Source organism: Camelina sativa, chromosome 19 (genome assembly GCF_030686135.1).
Source record: "Camelina sativa cultivar CO46 ecotype springtype chromosome 19, ASM3068613v1".
Classification (NCBI taxonomy): Eukaryota; Viridiplantae; Streptophyta; class Magnoliopsida; order Brassicales; family Brassicaceae; genus Camelina; species Camelina sativa.
Window position 1 is genome coordinate 1121153 of NC_141898.1, and position 23220 is coordinate 1144372.

The 23220-nt window shown below is 38.4% G+C and overlaps 6 protein-coding genes and 1 pseudogene across 6 annotated transcripts; 3 read left to right on the forward strand and 4 right to left on the reverse strand.

The window, feature by feature from the left end:
- Positions 1-343: 343 nt before the first annotated feature.
- On the forward strand, positions 344-5317 carry LOC109124574 (cellulose synthase-like protein D3). Its single transcript, XM_087501929.1, has 4 exons — positions 344-942; positions 1274-2213; positions 2304-3111; positions 3287-5317. Exons 2-4 carry the CDS (start codon positions 1321-1323, stop codon positions 5033-5035), a joined length of 3450 nt encoding a protein of 1149 aa, XP_087358055.1. The 5' UTR covers positions 344-942; positions 1274-1320; the 3' UTR covers positions 5036-5317.
- Positions 5318-5343: 26 nt separating this feature from the next.
- On the forward strand, positions 5344-9178 carry LOC104763932 (uncharacterized). The gene is made up of 9 exons (XM_010487339.3): positions 5344-5536; positions 5624-5998; positions 6313-6408; positions 6688-6798; positions 6884-7193; positions 7384-7474; positions 7641-7965; positions 8197-8345; positions 8438-9178. The coding sequence occupies exons 2-9, from the start codon at positions 5672-5674 to the stop codon at positions 8943-8945; spliced, it is 1917 nt and encodes a 638-aa protein (XP_010485641.2). The 5' UTR covers positions 5344-5536; positions 5624-5671; the 3' UTR covers positions 8946-9178.
- A 660-nt stretch (positions 9179-9838) lies between these two features.
- On the reverse strand, positions 9839-11516 carry LOC104763933 (NADH dehydrogenase [ubiquinone] iron-sulfur protein 6, mitochondrial). Its single transcript, XM_010487341.2, has 3 exons — positions 11258-11516; positions 10281-10365; positions 9839-10179 (listed from the first exon to the last, which is right to left on the reverse strand). The coding sequence occupies exons 1-3, from the start codon at positions 11393-11395 to the stop codon at positions 10070-10072; spliced, it is 333 nt and encodes a 110-aa protein (XP_010485643.1). The 5' UTR covers positions 11396-11516; the 3' UTR covers positions 9839-10069.
- Positions 11517-11647: 131 nt separating this feature from the next.
- LOC104763934 (NADPH-dependent oxidoreductase 2-alkenal reductase-like) lies at positions 11648-13642 on the reverse strand. The gene is made up of 5 exons (XM_010487342.3): positions 13409-13642; positions 12926-13103; positions 12484-12650; positions 12317-12399; positions 11648-12224 (listed from the first exon to the last, which is right to left on the reverse strand). Exons 1-5 carry the CDS (start codon positions 13640-13642, stop codon positions 11846-11848), a joined length of 1041 nt encoding a protein of 346 aa, XP_010485644.1. The 3' UTR covers positions 11648-11845.
- Positions 13643-13771: 129 nt separating this feature from the next.
- Positions 13772-18159, reverse strand: LOC104767307 (D-xylose-proton symporter-like 1). Its single transcript, XM_087501930.1, has 14 exons — positions 17887-18159; positions 17429-17529; positions 17129-17207; positions 16831-16890; positions 16633-16699; positions 16423-16547; positions 15977-16078; positions 15483-15851; positions 15356-15403; positions 15196-15258; positions 14901-14981; positions 14660-14758; positions 14401-14538; positions 13772-14209 (listed from the first exon to the last, which is right to left on the reverse strand). Exons 1-14 carry the CDS (start codon positions 17929-17931, stop codon positions 14078-14080), a joined length of 1509 nt encoding a protein of 502 aa, XP_087358056.1. The 5' UTR covers positions 17932-18159; the 3' UTR covers positions 13772-14077.
- Positions 18160-19519: 1360 nt separating this feature from the next.
- LOC147920038 (uncharacterized) lies at positions 19520-20416 on the forward strand. Its single transcript, XM_087503103.1, has one exon. The coding sequence runs from the start codon at positions 19520-19522 to the stop codon at positions 20414-20416; it is 897 nt and encodes a 298-aa protein (XP_087359229.1).
- A 434-nt stretch (positions 20417-20850) lies between these two features.
- LOC147920039 (uncharacterized) lies at positions 20851-21852 on the reverse strand (annotated as a pseudogene).
- Positions 21853-23220: the final 1368 nt, after the last annotated feature.

Consider the following 23220-nt stretch of genomic DNA (forward strand, 5'->3'; position numbering starts at 1 on the left):
TGATGTCGATAGCAGCAGGAACAATAATGGAATAGAGATAACCGCGTGAATGTGATGGTTTAACTCTTTTACATTACATATTAAGTGGATGGACCAAGTTGGTTTTGATGATATTAGTAAAAATCTTAAACCAGTAATAATTATTTGGGGATGGTGTGTTTAACTTTGCTTCCCATAACACATGCGTGATTGACGGACCGTGTATTAAAAAAAAAACACACACACACGTTAAATCAACTTAAATCTCCAAAATACCCTTAAGTTGCTTACGCGTTCACTTAATCCCTTTGAATTTCCCAAAATACCCTTCTTTCCTCCTTTTTCACTTTTCCTTTGAAAAAATGAGACCTTTTAATTCGCTACCTTGTCCGAAAACCCCAAACTCAAAAAAGGATTCCAAAAGGTTAAAAAACAAAAAAAATTCTCCGCCGGTTTCTTCGCTCGCCGGCGTTTTGACAGTCGTCCTTCACTGTTACCGTCTCAAAAGCTACTGAATTTTTTTCCCAGTAAAAAAAAAAAAGAAATTTAATAGAGCTGTGAGATCTTTGGATCTTCTTCTTCTTTCATCCTCTCTCGTCTTCCTTCTTCGATTTTTTTTTATTTTTATATATCATTATTTTAATGGTAAGATCTCTCCAGAATAAAAAAATTGAGGGGGTTATCGTTTGCCATCATAACGTGTATTAGTAGTGCTGATGTATTTGCTCACGACTAAGTCCCTTCCTCGTCTCTACTTCTTCTCCCTTCTCTCTTCTCTCTTCTCTTCCTTAACTAGTTTGGGCTACACGATCACATTCTTTTATTCATAATCGATTTCTTAAATTAAAATTAAAGCCCTTTTCTTCTTCTTCTTCTTCTTCTTCTTCTTCTTCTTCTTCTTCTATAATTCCTATCGTGTGAAGAAGATCTGAAGCTTAACCTTGCTCTGTTACAGCCTCTCAGGTATTGTTCTTACATCCTTGCTTTTCTTGTTTAGTTTGTTTGTGAGATCGTCTTATAGTTGGAATGGGAAAGCTATATTTGTGGGTGTGTTGAGAGTTTTAAAATTGAGCTAAGTCATTTAAATTTTCCCTCTTTAGCTTCAGATTTAAGCTTTTTTGGTGGGGTTGTGAAACAATGATCATTGTCTTTTTTCATGTCTTTATGGCACATTATTATGAGATTTGTTCTTCTTTAAGATCTATCAATAATCATTTAAGATCTTGTGAAAATTGTTTGTGATTTGACAATGACTAGAAGGGATTTGACCATTATTACTTTTGCTTTGTTTCAGGGATCTGCCGGCTACGAAGTCCGGTGGATATTGTTATTATTTAGACCATGGCGTCTAATAATCACTTCACCAACAGTAGATCCAATCTATCATCGAACTCTGATGCTGCTGAAGCTGGGAGGTACCAGCAGCCGCTTCCGTCAAACTCTGTGACATTTGCCCGCAGGACTAACTCTGGACGCTATGTCAACTACTCGAGAGATGATCTCGATAGCGAACTCGGAAGTGTTGATTTATATACCGTCCAGATTCCGCAAACTCCTGATAACCAACCTATGGATCCTTCCATTTCTCAGAAGGTTGAGGAGCAGTACGTGTCCAGTTCCTTGTTTACTGGCGGTTTTAACAGCGTCACTCGTGCTCATCTTATGGACAAAGTGATCGAGACAACGACTAGCCACCCACAGATGGCTGGTGCCAAAGGCTCCTCATGCGCCATTCAAGGATGTGATGTCAAGGTCATGAGTGATGAGAGAGGTCAAGATCTTCTTCCTTGTGAGTGTGATTTCAAAATCTGTAGGGATTGCTTTGTGGATGCTGTGAAAACAGGCGGGATGTGTCCCGGGTGTAAGGAGCCTTACAGGAACACTGATTTGGCTGATTTTGCTGATAACAACAAGGCGCAGGGGCAGCAGCAGCAACGGCCTATGCTTCCGCCACCAGCGGGTGGGTCGAAGATGGAGAGAAGATTGTCACTGATGAAGTCGACTAAGTCTGGTTTGATGAGGAGTCAAACCGGGGATTTTGATCACAACAGGTGGTTGTTTGAGACTAGTGGGACTTACGGTTATGGAAATGCTTTCTGGACAAAAGACGGGAACTTCGGGGACAAGGATGGGAATGGTGGACAGGGTATGGGACCTCAGGATCTGATGAGCAGACCGTGGAGACCGCTTACTCGAAAACTGCAGATTCCTGCAGCTGTTATTAGTCCTTACAGGTGGAAAAGTTTTTTCTTATTTACAAAATATTTATCCGGACCGCTTACATTTGTTCAACTTTAGCTGACACATTTGAGTTTCTTGTGTAGGCTTTTGATATTTATCAGAATTGTTGTTCTTGCATTGTTCTTGATGTGGAGGATTAAGCACAAAAACCAAGATGCAATATGGCTATGGGGAATGTCTGTGGTTTGTGAGCTTTGGTTCGCCTTTTCTTGGCTTCTTGATCAGCTTCCAAAGCTGTGTCCTATTAACCGAGCTACGGATCTCAATGTTCTTAAAGAAAAATTTGAAACACCTACACCAAGCAACCCGACTGGGAAATCTGATCTCCCGGGACTCGATATGTTTGTATCTACAGCAGATCCGGAGAAAGAACCTCCTCTTGTCACTTCCAACACCATTTTGTCCATTCTCGCTGCTGACTACCCTGTCGAAAAGCTTGCTTGCTATGTTTCAGATGATGGAGGAGCGCTTTTGACATTTGAAGCTATGGCTGAAGCAGCGAGTTTTGCAAACATGTGGGTTCCTTTCTGTCGTAAACACAATATCGAGCCGAGGAATCCAGATTCATACTTTAGTCTGAAAAGAGATCCTTACAAGAACAAGGTGAAGGCTGATTTCGTTAAGGATCGGAGACGGGTCAAGCGTGAGTATGATGAGTTTAAGGTTAGGATCAACAGCTTGCCTGACTCTATTAGGCGCCGTTCTGATGCTTATCATGCAAGGGAAGAGATTAAGGCCATGAAGCTGCAGAGACAGAGCAGAGACGATGAAATAGTAGAGCCAGTCAAGATTCCTAAAGCTACATGGATGGCTGATGGTACTCATTGGCCTGGAACTTGGTTAAATTCTGGTCCTGATCATACCCGTAGTGACCATGCTGGTATCATTCAGGTACATGTCGGTTCAATTCAGTTATTTCATGTTCATTTGGTTTGGAGCATTGTAGTTCATTCAAAACTTAACTGAAGCCGGAGTTTGGTTGAATTGGATTAACAAACTTTTGGTTTGGTTCAGTTTCTTTGCCGCCTCTAATACGAATGTTTTTTCAAAATTTTGATAAATGCAGGTGATGTTGAAGCCGCCTAGTGATGAGCCATTACATGGAGTATCTGAAGGGTTCTTGGATCTTACAGATGTTGACATTCGTCTTCCGCTTCTGGTCTATGTTTCGCGAGAGAAGCGACCGGGTTATGACCATAACAAGAAAGCAGGAGCCATGAATGCACTGGTCCGAGCTTCTGCAATTATGTCCAACGGTCCATTCATTCTGAATCTTGACTGTGATCATTACATATACAACTCTCAGGCATTGAGAGAAGGAATGTGTTTCATGATGGATCGAGGCGGTGACAGGCTTTGCTACGTTCAGTTCCCGCAACGGTTTGAAGGTATTGACCCATCAGATCGGTATGCAAATCACAATACTGTCTTTTTTGATGTGAACATGAGAGCTCTTGATGGTCTGATGGGTCCGGTTTATGTCGGAACGGGTTGTCTCTTTAGAAGAATCGCTTTGTACGGATTTGATCCGCCTCGGGCTAAAGAACACCATCCTGGATTCTGCAGTTGCTGCTTCCCTCGCAAGAAGAAGAAAAGCCGTGTTCCAGAAGAAAACAGATCTTTGAGAATGGGTGGTGACTCGGATGATGATGAAGAGATGAATCTTTCTTTGGTTCCAAAGAAATTTGGAAACTCCACTTTCCTTATCGATTCAATCCCGGTCGCAGAGTTCCAAGGCCGTCCTCTTGCAGATCATCCAGCTGTGCAAAACGGACGACCTCCCGGTGCTCTCACAATACCTCGTGAGCTTCTTGATGCATCAACCGTGGCAGAAGCCATAGCCGTCATCTCTTGTTGGTATGAGGATAAAACCGAGTGGGGATCTCGGATTGGTTGGATTTATGGATCTGTTACGGAAGATGTGGTCACAGGTTACAGAATGCATAACCGAGGCTGGAAATCAGTTTACTGTGTGACAAAACGGGACGCTTTCCGTGGCACAGCTCCTATCAACTTGACGGATAGGTTGCACCAGGTTCTCCGATGGGCTACTGGCTCTGTCGAGATCTTCTTCTCGAGAAACAACGCCTTCCTCGCTAGCCCGAGAATGAAAATCCTACAGAGAATTGCTTACCTGAATGTTGGAATCTACCCGTTCACATCAATCTTCCTCATCGTCTACTGCTTCCTCCCTGCGCTCTCACTCTTCTCAGGGCAGTTCATAGTCCAAACACTCAATGTCACATTCCTTATCTACCTCTTAATCATCTCCATTACACTCTGCTTGCTCGCTCTCCTAGAGATCAAATGGTCAGGAATCTCACTAGAGGAATGGTGGAGAAACGAGCAGTTCTGGCTCATTGGAGGAACAAGCGCTCATTTAGCCGCGGTTATACAAGGACTGCTCAAAGTTGTTGCCGGAATCGAAATCTCATTCACATTGACATCTAAATCCGGAGGAGACGACGTGGACGACGAGTTCGCTGATCTCTACATTGTGAAATGGTCATCACTCATGATCCCACCGATCACAATCATGATGGTGAATCTAATAGCCATCGCGGTAGGGTTTAGCAGGACGATATACAGTGTGATTCCACAGTGGAGTAAGTTGATTGGAGGAGTGTTCTTTAGTTTCTGGGTGCTGGCTCATTTATATCCATTCGCTAAAGGGCTTATGGGAAGAAGAGGAAGGACTCCAACCATTGTTTATGTTTGGTCAGGACTTGTTGCCATCACCATCTCTTTATTATGGGTCGCCATTAATCCACCCGCTGGTTCCACCCAAATCGGAGGATCTTTCACATTCCCATGATTCAATAGGTTTGGTATTCTCAACAATTCTCTCTCTCTCTCTTTGGTCCTTCATGAAAAGATGGAGACAGAGGTTGGCCAAGAAACTCAAAAAGTACAGTTGAGCCAAACATAGAAACAAGTCAACAACTTCTCTCATTGTCTTCTTTTTTTTTTTTTTTTTGTTTGTTGGAAAAGGACATTGTTTTTTACTTGTCTTTTTAAAATTTTTGTAATCTTTGATCTGTTGATGGAATTATTTATTTTGCTACAGTTAATCTATATAATTTATTCAATTTATAAATGCCAGAGTTTGTAGTTGATTCATTCATTCATCTCCCATTGTAATTTGCTTCAGAAAGAAACCTTTTAAGAACGGGTCGGGTTATCGGGTTAAATATCCGGAATCCGACCCATAATGTTAAACCCGTAAAATTTAGCCCAACCAACAGAAAAAAAAAAAAAAAAAACTTGTCCCGTCGCATAAACCCTACGAAAACCTTTGAGAAGCTTCTCGTCGGAGGTTTGTAATGGCAACAGATATTTCGGCTTCCAATTTCTTCTTCTCCAAGCCAATTTCTTCTTCATAAATCTTTTTTTTTTCATACAGCATTCTCGAATATAGAAGAACCCTAAGTCTCTGTTTCCCAGAAAAGGAATGGCTCAGAAATGTGCGATTGGTTTGATTTCAGCCCTAGCAGCTTCGGCATCTCTTGCGCAATCTAAAGTCGCTTCTGCAGATGGTCCTTTCAATTTCTCTGGATTCTCTACTTCTTCGATTCCTCAGCAACAGCAGCAGCAGGCTTCTCCTCCGGCTTCGCAATCTCAGAAGCCACCGTCAACTGCTGCTGGTGGAGAGTCTTCTGCTCCTCCGCGAGCTCGGAATGATAATCCCAGGACCAGTTCCGGTGGTTTCGATCCGGAGGCTCTGGAGCGTGGAGCTAAGGCCTTGAAGGAGATTAACAGCTCCTCTTACGCTAAAAAGGTCTTGAACCTTTTCTTTTTTTTTTGGTTTGAATCTTCTCTGAAACCCTATCGAATCATGCTTAGGTTTAGGAAAGGCTTCATAGGAAGGTTTCTCTAGCTGATAAAGAGTTCTTATCTTTACTGCATCTTCGTTTAGGGTAGTGAAAGCTGAGAAATGGATTCTTTTAGGTTATAATTTGTATGATGAAGCTTAAAGAGATATGTGTGAGCTTAAAATGGTAGCAATCTGTGTTGGTTCTCTGAAGTTCCTCTTTCTGTGTTTTTATCAGTTGTGGTTGAGCTCATAGTTGTTGTGTATTTGGTTCATTGTAGGTTTTTGAAAGTGTTAAACAGCAAGAAGAGACAAAGCAAACTGAGTTTGCAGCTAAGGCGCAAGAGTTTAAAGCTATGCAAGCCCAATCTGAAACTGTGAGATCTACTGACTTTAACTTCATTATATATATATATATATATATATATATATATATTCTTGTATTATGGTGTTACAACTAATGGCTACCTAATAGAAATGAGTTGCGACAGAAATTGATTTATACTGTGAAGTTAGTAAACTTGAAAGTAATTTCTTGTGACAAAACCTGCTTCCAGTGATCAATATGAGACATATTTTCTGCATCATTTCATTTATTGGGTTTTTATCTGCTTCTTGGCGGCAAAGTTTTGTGTCTGACATTTTCCATTTTACAGGAGAGGCATAAGGTTATATATGATGAACAGAAAAAACTTGCTCAACACCAAGCGCAAACAAAATCGCAGATGGCCCGTTATGAAGATGACTTGGCAAGAAAGAGGATGCAGGCATGTAATTCTCAAAACAATTTTACAACACTGGTAGTTTCTTTTCTTCTTTCTAACAGCTTCTGCTGTGTAAATTGTTATACAGGCTGAGAATGAGTACCACAGAGCAAGAAATCAAGAACTTGTTAAAATGCAAGAAGATTCGACCATTAGACAGGAATCAGCTCGACGGGCTACTGAGGAACAGATCCAGGCACAGAGACGACAAACTGAGAGGGAGAAGGCTGAGGTTGAACGCGAGACCATCAGAGTGAAAGCTATAGCAGAAGCAGAAGGAAGGGCCCATGAAGCAAGGCTTGCTGAAGATGTAAACAGGAGAATGCTTGTGGATCGTGCAAATGCAGAAAGAGAGAAATGGGTAGCTGCCATAAACACAACGTTTGACCATATCGGAGGTGTGAGATTTAAATTTATACATGGTCTCTATGTAGTCTAGATTTTTTTGGCAGGTTTAACTAGACATGGAAAAATCCCTGTGTAGTTAAAATAAATTAGTGATTAGAATAGATTTGTGACCTACATAGCACTAATAAATGGAAATTGTAGTTGTTATAGGTGTTTGACATTTTACTCTTGTTTTCCTAGGCGGTTTGCGAGCAATTCTGACAGATCAAAATAAATTGGTTGTTGCTGTTGGTGGTGTCACTGCTCTCGCAGCGGGAATTTACACAACAAGGTAAAGACTACATATGTAGACCGAATGTTGAAAGGTTGTGAATATGTTTAAATTATTGATAAACAAATATTTTCTTTTGACATTTCTTGATTATGCTACCTGCCAGTCAACTTGTCTACATATATTGAAATAGGAACTTATACGGTTGTTTTATTACTTGTTGCAGAGAAGGTGCAAAGGTTATCTGGAGCTACGTGGACAGAATATTAGGACAACCATCCTTAATTCGAGAATCGTCAAGAGGCAAGTACCCTTGGTCTGGTTCGCTTTCTCGTGTAATGTCCACATTGCGCCGTAAGGAGTCGGCTTCCAAAAATGGAAAAGGGTTTGGTGATGTTATTTTGCATCCTCCACTACACAAAAGGATTAAACAGCTAGCTAATGCAACCGCCAACACAAAAATCCACCAGGCTCCTTTCCGAAATGTGCTTTTCTATGGTCCTCCAGGAACAGGAAAAACAATGGCTGCCAGAGAGCTTGCGCGTAAATCTGTATGATTTCTTTCCATATATATTTAAGTTATTATAAAATCCGTTGTAGAAGAGACCCAAATGGGCAATGGAATCTCTAGAAGATAGAGTTAGGTCGGTAGTGCAGAAGATGGTAGTTACATTTATTACTTCTGAAAGTTGAATTTGGCTCTAGTTTTAGGTGGTTCATAAATTCTCAGAGTTTTGTTCCTTCATCTATTCTTATTTTCCTATTGTTCATAATTTGTTTAGGGTTTGGATTATGCATTGATGACGGGTGGAGATGTTGCTCCCCTTGGATCTCAGGCTGTTACAAAGATTCACCAACTGTTTGATTGGGGCAAAAAGTCTAAGAGAGGTCTATTGCTCTTCATTGATGAAGCCGATGCTTTTTTGTGCGAGTAAGTGCTATTATTATTGGTATATTATTAGAAGCTGATCATTTCAGCACTTTTTTATTAATGGTTTTGTTATGTTCATGGGAATCTGACAGGAGGAACAAAACATACATGAGTGAAGCCCAAAGAAGTGCTCTAAATGCTCTGCTCTTCCGCACGGGTGATCAGTCCAAAGACATAGTCTTAGCACTAGCCACAAACAGACCTGGTGACCTAGACTCAGCTGTGGCTGACCGAGTGGACGAGGTTCTCGAATTCCCCTTACCTGGAGAAGAAGAGCGGTTCAAGCTTTTAAAGCTCTATCTAGAAAAGTACATAGCTGAGGCTGGTCCAAGTAAGCGGAGTTTGTTCCACCGCCTCTTCAAGAAAGAACAGGAGAAGATCGAGATAAAGGGTGTCACTGAGGAGCTCTTAAAAGAAGCAGCTGCAGTAACCGAAGGGTTTTCAGGTAGAGAGATTGCGAAACTGATGGCAAGTGTTCAAGCAAATGTTTATGGAAGTGAGGAATGTGTGTTGGACTCTAAGCTTTTCAGAGAGGTTGTTGATGAGAAAGTTGCAGAGCATCAACAGAGAAGAAAATTGGCTGGAACAGATTCTAAATGATCAGATAGATATATACCAAAATTCAATCAAGTGGTGTAATCTTCACGCTTTTGCCAAGAGGCACAGACTCTCTGATGTTGGTTCGGAGGTTTAGGCAGAGACTTATTCCTATTGTTTCTCCTTTTTTGGTTTAAGGAGAGGTTTTGTACTTGGCTTATAGCTTTGTCTGACCAAGCTCAAATTAAACTAGTTTTTAAATAAAATTGAGAAATATCTATATATTTCGTTCAAAACTGTTGCGATTTTAGAATTTTTGTTGTAAACAAAAAGAAAAAAGTTAGATTTGATAGTTGCTACATACTGTATTTTTTTCTTCAATAATTTCAGTTGGTTTTGCGAATGATTTTGTCGCACTCTTCCCGATTCAAATTCAACCTCAACTCTGGCTCAAACGATGAACTTTTAGATTTTGATCATCACCATCTAGTTCATACAAATCTGGAACTCAGCGGTTTTTTTTCGAGATGAAATAAAAGTGTAATCCAAGTCAAATTGTAGTTACCTGAAAGTTTCAGCAACACACTCAGCTTGTTATGTATTTAACCGATGAGTAAAAAAAAGTTAAATTGAATTTTCCACCACGCGCCTTTCTTGTAAAATTTTGTAAAAACGACGAAATCCCTGGGCTATAGACCACCCGTTTTGGCTTCGTGTCGTTGACGCGAAGATACACAAAGGCCTACCTATTAGTAAGCCTTAGTAAGCCCGGTACGTCTAATAAAATCTTGTTGGGCTCATTGTTTGTCTATTTGTCCTTCAAATTTTAGTGCAAAAATTCAACTTGTTTTAAGAAATTAAATTATGCGAATTGCTCACCCGTAATAAATAGCGAGAAAAAATCATATAAACGAATAAATCTTGGTAGCATAAAAGGCCATTACTAGAGTTGGAACTTGGAAAAGATAGCTCTTTTATGAGCTCAGTGGCATGCAAAATATAGCGATATCAGATCTTGATTGAATGTTACAAAATGACTTGAGTGCTGAAGTGAGGATGAAACAAGATTCAAACTTACCCGACTTCAATTGAATCCTTTATTATAAGTAATAGCTGAAGATACACAAACTTAGAAAATGCAATAAGCAAACGAGTGAGACTAGCGATTTCTCTTTCAGAATTTGCCTTCAGTGATGATGATCTTGAACGTAACGAAGGCCACAGTACTTGCAAATCGCAGGCTCATCTAGGTCGAGGCATATGAACTCAATTGGATGACCAAGGGCCGGATTGGTGTCTGCAAGTTTTATAGAACACAATCTACACATTAATATCTGTTTTGCTCATTAAAGAAATATACTCAATAAATTGGGCCACTGATGAGAAAAGGAGACAAACCTCCTTCACAAGCAGCAATCCTTCCATCAACTTTGATAGGTGGAACCTCACTGATCAGTTCCATTGGTGACTTCTTGCTTCTATCCTGTAGAGATTGGTTCCACAAAAGTGTTAATACCAGAAAAGTGGCAAAGAAAACAAAAAGTGATACACAAACTTCGTAGTTAACCAGAACGGACTGGTATAGATCCTATGCAATTTCTATCATATATACGGATTGAAAATCCAACCAAACTTAAAACTCCACTAGACTCGATCATTAATTTTATATGAACGCAGAGTTGCCATCTTTAACTAGGAAGAGTATGTGATGAACCATCTCTTCATAACAAACACAACCCTATAACACAAAGTCGTCTCAAGCATTGGTAAAAAAGGCAAGTTGATCTGGGTGTCAAAGGGTACTTAGGGTAGGGACAGCGTAAAGGAAAAAGCTCAAACCTACTTATTGATTTGACTAAACAACTTAAAAGTTAATAAGTAAAAACACATACTTAATTTTCTACCTACCGAAATTCATCAACGAAAGGAACTATGATTCTCAGATATTAGCGCAGATAGTTTTATCCGTCAAACCACAAATTCTCCATGTAATATTAAAGAAATAAAACAGTAATACTTGTGAAAGATAAACCTAATGTCCTTCAACTCCAAACAACTTGTAAGCGCAGTTTCAAACAGATTTTTGCCTCTATGAATACTGATCCAACATCGAAAACAATTTCTTCAGTTCTTCAAACGACTACAGAGCAGAAACTTCCTACCAACAATTTTCAGAAATCAGCATTTCCCTGTGGTTTCCAAAAAATCCAGTTCAACGATCTAACCCTAGGGGAGATCACCGAGATTAAATCCCCGAGTAATTCACGCAAAATTAGACTAATTTAAGATCTAAGTCTGGGAAAGATTTATTCGGGATGCGAAAGAGCTACAAAAATAAGGACGGTAAAGACAAATTCATGATCGCGAAAAAGTACCTGCATCCATTTGGCGGTGTGATTTCCGACTAGATCGTCTGTTGGAATGCCGAGTTGAGTGGTAGCCACACTAAAATTCCTCCTCGAAGATGGAAGAATCTGCGATCTGATTAGGGCTTTCAGGAGATTCGACGCCATTTCTCCAACACCGAGATTTTCAGAGGTAAAAAAAGTCAGTCTATCGAGAGCGAGAGAGAGAGAGAAGCTATGCCAAGAACAACGCAATTACTTGGGCTTTTTTACTCATATACACAGGCCCACTTATCTGAAGCATACAAAGGCCCTTGACTTTCTTCGTTTTTTTTTATTTATTCTTGCAAAATTCAAATTACCAACGAACATTTTGATTCTGATCGAAAATACTATAGAACTAGAGAAAATCAGTAGAAATGTAAATGAATGATGACATATTTTTAGTTGTTAATAAAAACATCAGAAGTACAAAAATTGTGAATCTATTATGATGTTATTGTGGGTGTTGTTGTAGGCACAAAATTGTAGAATAGAAATAGCGAAATTGTACAAAAATCCGAAAAGCAATCGCCTACGTACGAGAAGGCTTTATTTTCAAACCGCCTGAATCCTGATTCATTCACGAGCAACCACAATGAGTTGTTTGCCGACGTTCTTACCATGGAACAATCCAAGCAAAGCTGAAGGTCCGTTCTCGAGTCCTTCAACTACATCCTCAACGTAAGTTATCTTCCCTTCTCTTATATATGGAAGCACAAAATCCAGGAACTTCAAGTATTTGTCGAAGTAGTCAGCGACAACAAACCCTTGAATCCGAATCCGCTTGTAGATTACAGTTGCTAGGTTGTGTACACCTTCTTGGTCCTCCAGGTTGTACTGCGAGATCATACCACATACTGCGATACGGCCGTGTAACTTCATGTTTAGGAGCACTGCGTCTAGCATTTTGCCTCCTACATTCTCAAAGTATACGTCAATTCCTTCAGGGAAACACCTGCATGGTCACAAAAATATATATCATTGTTTTGAGTCAGATCTCTCTATATCACAAAGGGATAGATACGAAAAGAAGAATGCTCTATTGACCTCTTCAGTGCAGCATTAAGGTCCTTCTCTTCTTTGTAATTGAAAGCTTCATCAAACCCGAACTTGTTCTTGAGAAGATCAACCTATAACAAAACTCAACAGAGAAAAAAAGACAAGTGACACTTTTTTTCTATATTATTGGACTCCAGAAAAAAAAGTCTGATTACCTTTTCCTTACTGCCTGCACTTCCAACGACATAGCAACCCATAATCTTTGCAAATTGTCCCACGAGCTGACCAACTGCACCAGATGCAGCTGACACGAACACGGTTTCTCCTTTCTTAGGTGCACAGATTTCATAAAAGCCAGCATAGGCAGTCATACCGGGCATACCTGACAGAAACAGAGGAATTCTCTAAGACACACTAGGAAACTAATGAAGCTTGCGGAGTTTTGAACATAGTAATTAGATTTGTTAGCGATCAAAGCAACTATTCTACATGATTTGGATCTTGTGTCAATGCAGCATGCATGCATTACAATTCAAGACCAGACCAATATGACCCATCTATCATGCCAGATTTCTCACTATGCAAGTTGACAATTTCCCTATAATTACCAAGTGAATAATAACAAACATGACCAAAAGAGAAGCAGAGATAACATACCGAGAAGTCCAGTGTAGTAGGATAACGGAACATCGGTGTGTTGGATCTTGAAATGTGAAAAATCTGGAGTGATGACACTGTACTCCCCCCATCCAACTAATCCCCAAAGTAAGTCTCCTTTTTTGTAATCCGGGTGCCCAGAGTCTATCACTTTAGACACTGAAAACCCATTGATTGGCTGCAAACAATTCAGTAAGAACATTTTACACGATTCAAAATATATTTTCTCGTCAGGGTCCTTCAAGACTCTGTCTCTCAAGGAGATTAGCAAGACCATAAGAGACGTCGTACTGGTCGTAGTTTAGAATAATGTTTTCTAAATTTAAAAAACAGTGTTTCCAAATCCATATCCGCTTCAATAGTGAAATTGTTTCCGGAAACGTAACAAAATCGATCGAGTTTCTCCATATAGATTCTCATTTTTTTTTTGTCTTCCAGAGAACAATGCGTAAACTATAATAATAAGTGTTGTTTGTGGTGTACCTCACCGGGATTGTAACCTTGAGCTAGCGCAGCAGTGCCGGGATCAGGCTTTCCCATGCGAATGCGCATGTAAGGATCGCAAGAAAGGTAGAGATTCTTCACCAATACCGTCTTGGATCCCGCAGGTATCTTTAAATCGACGGTGGAGTCGATGAAGATGAGGTCAGATTCCTTGGGGAAACCGGTGACGTAATCTCGCAATATGACCTGCTTGTTGGTCGCTGTGGTTGCCATTATCTCTGTGATTTAGTTTCTCTATACCTCAAAAGATGATTTTTGTGTTCTTCGTCCTGACGAGTTCTGTACTTATAGGCTTCGCGAATCGTGCGGTGGTATAATAGCCAGAAGGCCCACACAACATGCTAAAAGAATACGTGGTATCTTATGATTAAACGCAGCTTATGTGGAACACACAAACAAAACTGCAATAGAACAAAATTTTGAATGCGTGAGTATATCTTCTTACATTTTTAAAATACAAACTAAGCAAACTTTTTGTCCAGCGCATCGATTAAAGTTTTACAGCGAGCTGCACCAATTCTTTTTTATCCATACAGTGAAAATTCCGCCGTAAACGACGCTACCTTCCGACCTGCGGTTGCTGCATTTGTGATTCATAGCCTCAAGCAATGAAGCAGCAAGTAAAATGGAGCTAAGATGAGAAAATTTTTAGAGACATTTGGCTTCAATTTCTTCAAGAGTGAGACCCTTTGTCTCAGGCACAATGAAGTAGATGAAGAAGAGAGACAATACACATATCACTCCAAATCCACAGAACAATACTCCAGCTCCTAACAGATCCTGCAAAATAAAATTAAGTGAGCTAAAACCTCAAAAGTTCGATAGTCTCTTAGGGGAAAAAACAGAAGAAGATATGCAACTAACAAGATATATGAGAGCTAACTTGGGAATCTCTCGTTACACATTCTTTCCTTAAAGTTATAGCTTAGTTCTATTGAAGATATATATTTATAGAGAAGAAGTTTCTTTACCTTTAGAGGTGAGAACGCGAATGTCACAAGTGCGTTTGCGCCGAAATTAATAAGCACTGCTAGACTGATTCCTCGACCTCTTAGTTTTAAGGGAAATATCTCTGAAATCATCAGCCAACCAATAGGGCCAAAAGATAGCTGCAAGATTAGTGGAAAGTCTCTTACGGTCGTATCCAATTTTTTGTATCAAAATACAATCTTGCATATGACATTGCCAGCAATGGAACTTTTATAAGACAAATCTGTAAGAAAATTTAACCTGGTAACAGCCCACATACAGTAGCAACGCAGCTACAGCAACAGCTGGTACATTATTATAAAAGATGTAATAGGACCCCAGGAGGAACAATGAGATCACCTGTTACACAAATGAAAATACACGAGGGTAAATTTCTGGATCGATTAGATTCTGTCCCTTGTAATCGAAAAGACAGTGAACATGTGGAAATTAGTGGAACAAACAATTAAAAAGGAAAACCATAAGAAGCCAGAGGCCATACCATGCCACTAACACCACCAAGAAGTAAAGGTCTCCTTCCAAGTCTATCAATAACTATAACAGAAACTCCTGTCATAACCAACTGCAACAGTAAAAGATCACATCAAGTCTTTGAAAGGAAAAATTCAAAATCGCTTTGCAGCATAAAAAGTTAGCTCACAAGAATAATACGGATTAAGCATTTATACTTACTACTTCTAACATTGGTAGCAGTTGTACTACAAAGCATATCAATCCTTTAATATTTTTTGCTACAAGGTTCTCACATGTCAAACCAGATGAACAAATTTTAATACCTTCAATAGACCAAGCAGAATTGAGATCCGAGTTGCATCAGCTGCAGCAGAAAAGCCGGCAGTCTAACAGGTAATGTTAGTGGTAAACGAAGTTAAGATTCTCTCATGAGTTTCCTCTTATTGAACAGAATCCAAATAAAGTAGAGATAAAAAGAAAAACCTGCAGTATTGATGGTGCATAATAAAGTACACTTGGTTGTCCAGTTATCTGCCATTTGCAAAGCAAACATATATTCAGGTATTGTTTCATTTTCTTAAGGAACAATTGATAAATTGACTGCACCAACCTGTTGGAACAAGACTAATCCTCCTGCTATAGTGAGAGCTTTCAAGCATTTTCCTCGAAATAATTCACCAAATGTAGCTTCTTTGTCCTCGCCCACAAAGGCAAGGTCAGCCAATATCTCGTTTACTTGTTCAGCTGCTGAGTCAGCTATGGCAGGCCCTCTAAGGCGGAGAAGAGACCTAATTGCAGCCTGTTGAAGATTCTCCACATTACTTTTTCCCTGGATTGCGCGCAATAAAAGCCACCTAGGAGATGCTGGTAGCCAACACATTCCAATTCCCATAATAACCGGCACAGGGAGAATTGTTGCGTACATGTAACGCCAACCAGAAATAACCGTAACCCAAAGGCTACCGATTCCGTAACCTCCCTTCACAAAATTTTATGTGTCAGTTTAACTTGGTGGACAAAAAGGTTTCAAAAAGGATCGATGCAGTACTGTAACTTTAAACTGAGCTATAAATTTCCAAAATTCTCAGAGTTACGAAAACTTACAACCATCCCAAGGACAGTGGAGAATTCCTTTAGTGATATCATCCGTCCACGTATCTGACTTGGAGCAGTCTCTGCAATGTACATTGGAGCCGCGTGCATTGTCTAAATGCAACAGAACATATCAACTTTCAAGTTAAAAAAGAATGCTAAAAACGTACTCCATAACAGTATGGATCCATACACAGTAGAACAAACATCTTAATTTGAACGTTAAACTAGATCCATAAACAATGGCTCATGAAACTGAAAGAGACTGTACAAGAAGAATAGGAAGAATTCTATCTCATCGCTATAGGTGCATAATCTTTCCCAAATTCCACCAAAATAAATAGCTATTTTGTAGATGTTGACTTTGATTGATTACTTGGTCAAATGCATGATGCACACTGGAAACATGGGCATACAAGTTTCAGCAGGCAATAACTAAAATGTGTGGTCTATCTCACCAGTCCAATCCCGATGCCATACATAACTCGTCCAATTATCAGTACGGGAAAAACAGGTGCTACTGCAGTCACAATGGCTCCAACAAGATACAAGAATGCAGCCAAAATCAGCTCCTTTCTTCTTCCTTGAAAATCCAATACAACAATTCAATTTCTTTTAGATGGAGAGACTGTTACATATCCAGATGAAGGAAGCCGAGAAAAACCAACCTATAATGTCGGCAACACTAAATGCAACAATGGAACCAATTAAGGCACCATACAGTGAGCCACTAGTCTGCACAAAATTTTAAAAACATTGTAAAAAATTTGTTTTTCTTCCACAAGAAAGATCACACTCCAGTAGGGAGGGAATAAGAACAGTAACCAACGTGTAAAAGATCCCAGAAAGGTGAATTATAGACTCACAATGATACCAACATCCACTGAAGACAAGTCGTACCATGAAATTCCACTTAGCGTTGGCGACTGTACCGGAGGCAAAAGCAGAGTAGTTAACAGAATTTGAAAGGCTTAGTCCAACGACAGGAGGCAAAAAGCAAATACAGGTGTGAACTACGAAATAGCATTATTTAACATGGGAAACTAGTACACAGCTTTACGATATTGTAAGCTTGGAAACAAGAGCTAAAGAGATGAGAAAGCTAGAAAAGTCAAACTTGAGTACCTAAAGCACAGGCTTTTAGACAAGGTCAAAACCAAATACCTTAATAGAAATGGTTGCACAAGATGTAGCACCAATTTCATAACCAAAAAGCAACGCTCCAAGAGCTGGAAAGAGAAACCTGCAATAAATGACTTGTTTACTTCTTATCAATGCTTTTAAGACAAATCTGTGTGACGTGCATATCCAAAAGAATCCCACTTGCTTTCATAAAAAACATTGGCAAACAAACTATGAATAGCCAACAAACAAAACAATCTGGGACCACAACGTTTATTCAATTGGTATTTGATGACTAACAAACAAACAAAGTAAAAAAAAAAAAAAAAAAAAGAGACTCACGGAGGAATGGCTGCAAGAACAGAGTAGGTTTCTGGGCTGTGGTTCTCCTTAATCAGAGGTTCCTTTTCAGCACTAATCCCACCTGAAGAAGAATCACCAATCTACAAAGAACATAGTTTGAATCACCAAATCGTTATTTCAAACCCAGAAAAGCTAAGGTCAAACTCTCATGCTTAAAAAGATTGAAATCCCAATATTACACAAGCTAGACACATTACAGCGAAATCGAAATCAATTTACGAACAATCTCTTCAATTCCAAAAATCAAGTCAAACCCTAACCCCTTATACCATTTCATTCGAATTTTTTTTTATTTTAAAGCCCTTTTATATCGTCGACGAGGAGAAGAGTCAAAACAAACAAAACTCATCACAATTTTGCTCTCGGAAACCTAAAAATCGCGAACAAAGAAGAGGAGAAGGGGGGAAATAATCAAAAGACGAGAGAGTTGCGAAAACCTGTCCAACGGAAGAGATCGATTGCCTCTCGGAATCAAACCCCATGGTTACGGAAGCTTGATTATGGATCCCGTGGGTGTGGTTTGCTCAACGAGAGCCAGATAGAGAGATCTCGTTCTGGAGGGGTTCGTAGGAATTAACTTGAGCTCAACGAGCTTTGAAATTTGCAGAGGAGAAAAACGTGAGGACGGGAGACGACAAGAAGTATGCCAGGGTGGTAATCACTAATCAATGTTAACGGGACAGTGTACGACGCTTTATATAGTCGACCTTAATTTCAAATTAAGGCTTACTTTTCCTAATTTAAAATTAGTGAAAATAGTCCAAATTGACACAAAATTGAAAAAAATATTGCTAGATTGACACCCTTTCTTAAAGGAAACTAGATTGACACAATGTTATGTTTAAATTACCAAAAGGCCAACTAAAATTGAAATAGAAAATAAAAAATATCAAATTAAATACTAAATAAAATCTAATAATACTGATCGTCAAAAAAAAAAATCTAATAATACAAAAAACATAAAAACAAAATCCGATCCTCAATTATTTTTTCCTTCGTTATCACCGAGAACTTGTTTCTTCCGCCGGGGAAGAAACAGTTTTACAGTCAATATAAAAGAAATTCGGTCACTTTGGGTGATTGATTTTCGGGTTCGGTGGTTATTGATATTCGGATTCGGTGGGTGGTTGATTTTGGAGAGTAGTTGGATCTCGTTTTCCGCCGGTGAAATAAAAACTGTTTTCGGTTCCAGTGGCGTTCGATTTTGTTCGGCGGTAAATGTTGTGTTTTTTCCTTTATAGAATCGATTACTCAGTTGATTGAAATTGTAGATTAACCTTGACTTTGTTTTGGGTCTTGTTATTCAATAGTTTTGGTTTCCACTTCAAGCTCGTTTTTTGAAGTCTGATTTGATTTTGTCGTGGAACCAATAGCTTTGGTCGGTGGTTCTTCATAAATCCGGTATGTTTTCAGTTCTCTCCCTCCTCCCCCTGTTTCATTCATCATAGTTGTTTATTCAAAACTTAGAGCGCCCATAGGAGGCGCCAATTCTTTCTGTTAATTCCGCTTAGACCCACACTGATTTCTTTTCTATTGTTGGATTGAATACGGATGAGTCCATCAACCCGACTTATTTTACCTAGTAGTACTAAAATTTTGAATTGTTTGGTTTTCTAGTAATCTTGAAGTCAACAGTTCGAATAGTTTGCTTTTCGTCAAATCTATTTTCAAACACATAACAGAGACATGATAGGCTAGGTCCAGTGAACATGATAAGTGTTTATCTTCACTGTTTAATTTCTCTATTGTATTTTTGATGATTCAGATCTTCAGTTCCAAGCACAATTTAAAGGAAACCCAGTTTAGCATTTGTCCAGCTTCTTTTAGGTTCATTTAGCTTTTTATTTGGTATGTTGTTCTTTTCTGATTGTTTTCATCGGTAATATATAATAAGAACTCACATTGTGAATGATGCATTGTACTTTTTTGGGTCCCCTTTCGTTACTTCCTCTTATGTTTTAGCTTCTTTCATATTATATAAGTATTGTGTGTGTGTGTGTGTCTTTTTAAAACTGCCAACTTGTGAATGATTTAGTTTTATCCTAACTGTTTTTTTTTGTATGTTTAGGAATGGCATCATCAAGCAATATCATCAAATATCCTCCTCTACTTTATGAAGAAGGGAAATCGCCTCTCCAACATAGGAGCATGAACCACAATTGTTTTGTGTCCAAAATTGGAATTTTGAGAGAAGGATTAGGGGTGGACGTGTGGGATAAACTCAAGGACTCATCTCTTGGAGTGTTTATAAAGTTTGCTGAATTGGAATACACTTGGGCTGAGCAGAGAGTTCACTTTCTACTCACACATCAGCTGAGAATCAACAACATTCATGAGGTTTGGTCTTTGATCGATAATAGGCCAATTAGATTATCTTTAAATGAGTTTGCAGAGATAACAAGGTTAAATTGTGATGCATTTGACCCTTTAGAGAACTTTGATGTTGATCACCATAATTTCTGGAAAGAAATGAAAATACCAACAACCCTTGATGGTCCTATGTGGAGTGAGTTGGTAAAGGTTATTGATTCTAGCAAAACATGGCATCTTGATAAGAGGATGATGGTTGGTAGGTTATGTTTGTTGTCAGTATGCGTACATGGAATTCATCATACATCTAGAATCCCGTTGGCGACCTCTAAGAGAGTTTTAGATCCAGTTGCTTTTGAAAAACATCCATGGGGTCGGGTTGCTTTTAGTAGTCTAGTGAATTCTGTGAAGATGGTTGACTATTACAGAGATTCATACACCATACACGGGTGTGTTCATGCTTTGTTAATTTGGTTGTATGAGAGTGTTACTGGAATAGGAGAAAGTTATGGGTTTAGAAGGATAGAAACCACTCGTGTTCCACTTCTTGATTGGCGATCATCTCGAAAACGTATCAACTTCACAAACTTCATCCAAAACGAGAAGAAGTTGCATGGACATGTTAGTAGTGGTGCTAGTTTGTTACTATCTTTTTAAAAAAATACTTTTGACATCAACAAATAATTTGTGTGAATTTAAAGTTATTACCAGTGTTGCTGTCAGTAGTGTCCCTAAGTATTTTCCCTGTAAAAAAGTACCATCCACAACAACCACTTTCCTCAAAAACGGAAATCCTTGTATGCTTGCACCAAATGCTAGAAAACATTACTTAAATCTTTGAGCTTCATCAACATCGAGCTGTGTAAAAGTTCCAGGATTTGCCCTTTTTATCATATACAAATATGTAGGAAGCTGCTCATAACCACTCTCTGGACTACCCCTGACCAACTCGCAAGCATGCCTTAACGTTCGATATGCTTTCCAATAATCCATCTATCATCAACAAATATTTTTTTTCATTGTTGTGAAAAAAACGGAATAATGCTAAAGCTAAACAAAATAATCGAAATAATGTTAAATAAATGGAAAAATTATACCTTGATTTGAAAGCGTTTATTTAACGCTTCAGCAACATGCATTGGCAGTACCTTGGGACTAACTCCACCAATAAAATCTTTGTACAACTCTCCTAGAATATGATGATCTGCTTGCCGGGCACGTGTAGAGCGCTCCGTTACAGAACATGTATGTGCTGAAATAAACACACGCACCTCAAACTTTGGAAAGTGATTTAATGTTGCAGCTCTTACCCTCCACTTGCATCCTTTAACCCAACACTTGACAATCAATAGTGTTGGTCTCGATTTGTAAACAAAATAATCAAACCTTTGTACCAAGGTTAATATCTTCAACCGTGTTTCTAGGTGCTCCTTTGTATCATACATTTGCCCAACAACCAAATTCACAGAAGACAAGTCTACCTTTGAGACATCAACAGGTTCCTTATGTTCTTCAATATAAAAAGATGAACTCCTTTTCTTCATTGGCTATTTATGATCCTCTTCTTCTGGTGGAATTCCATACACGGTAAAATTCTCATCATCAGAATCTGTTCCGTCAGAATCATCACAATAATCAAATCTACTATCATCTTCATCCATCTCTTCTTCATTTGTGTCGCTGGCCATATCAAGATACTCTTCTCCAACCTGATCATTTTCATCTCTTCCTCGTTTCTTACCCTTGTGATTCAAATCAGTCTGTATTTTCTTCTTCACTTCAACACAAAGTCGACCTGTAACCCTTTCCAATTGTCCCATAAAAGTGTGCAACTGACGAGAATGATCGATAATAACTGGTGGTGTATCACTGGGTAAATCCTGCAATAACCTCTTTGAGATCTTGTAACTCAAGACAACATCAGATACCTTGTTATCCAGCATGTAATCCTCATATACCATTTCAATGGAATCATCAAATCTGCTTTGATCGTTACATTATAGAATTCGTGAACCCCTTTCATTATCAACAACAAACAACCATTTGTTGTTGTCAAAGATCCAATTACCACAAACGAGAATCAACTGCTTCATATTCTCTTGGTTGTGTAAAAATCACTCTAAAACGTGAAGGAAGGGATGAAAAAAAAACCACCTTAAAAGGAAAATAATAGAGAAGTCGATTATGAACCCCAAAAGCAAAGAAAGCATGATTAAATCCACATTGGAGAGGAGGAAGAAGGAATTTATGGAAAGAAATAAGATGAACCCAAAAGAGAAAAAAAAAATTCAGTCGATATAGGGGGAGGGGAGGCACGATACAAAAGAGAAAAAATAAGGTAAACCCTAGATTCTCGCCATATATGGCAACTGCTACAAAAGTCTGTCGCTTAACTTAAAAAAACATCAGTCACAAAAGACACTAATAAATCTGTCATTACCCTGAAAAAAATCTGTTATAAAAAAATATGTTATCAAACTCGAAATAATAGATTTGTCATTACAGATAACAAATCTGCTGTCACTATATCAACAAAAAAAAATCTGTTATCATTGTATTCATATATAATAAATCTGTTATCAAGTAACAAATTTTTTAGTAGAAAAAAAAAACTGTCATAACATAAGAAAATCTGCCATAACGTATATTGTGCATGTGGGTCAATATAGCAATTTTAAAAAGACTTTCGAAAATCTGTTATCAAACAACAAATTTTTCCTTCAATCCAAAAATCAGTCATAACTTCAAAAAAATCTGTCACCACTAGATGTCAAACTAGCAATTATTTTTACGTTCATAAATCTGTCGCAATGTGACAGATTTTTTTAAGTGAAAAATAAAACTGTTACAACAATCATGAAAAATCGGCCACAAAATTCCAAAAAATTTGACTAAAACAATGAAAATTTGTCATGACTTTATAAATAAGTCTGTCGCGTTAAGAAAATCTGTTGTTCACAAAAAATCTGTCGTTATACACTTCAAATAAATCTGCCATAGAAAACAAATCTGCCGTCAAACTCTGCAAATTAATCTGCCATCTAAAATAAGTCTGCCAATAAAAACTGTCATCGACAATAAATATGCCACTTACAAATTAATCTGCCATTACTTGTATGACAGACTTTTATATTTAAAAAAAAACGAAATTGAAGAAATTTTTAACCAAAGGTAATATTGACTTTTTTTTTCCTAACAAAGCGAAAAAGGATATTTTCGGTATGAAACTAACCCAATTAACCCTCAAATTTTAAGAGCTAATCTAGCAATTAATTGTTTAATTTGGGTCAAACTAGTAATTTTTCCTTAAAATTATTTATTTCACCCGTTTTGGTACGAAATTAGTCTTAATAGTGTGTTTTGCATATATTTGTTTCTGTTAAATCAAAATTGCAAATTTCGATTTTTCTTGTTTAGAGAAAGTTGGCAACAGAAGTGATAAACTTGACCTAAAAAAGACA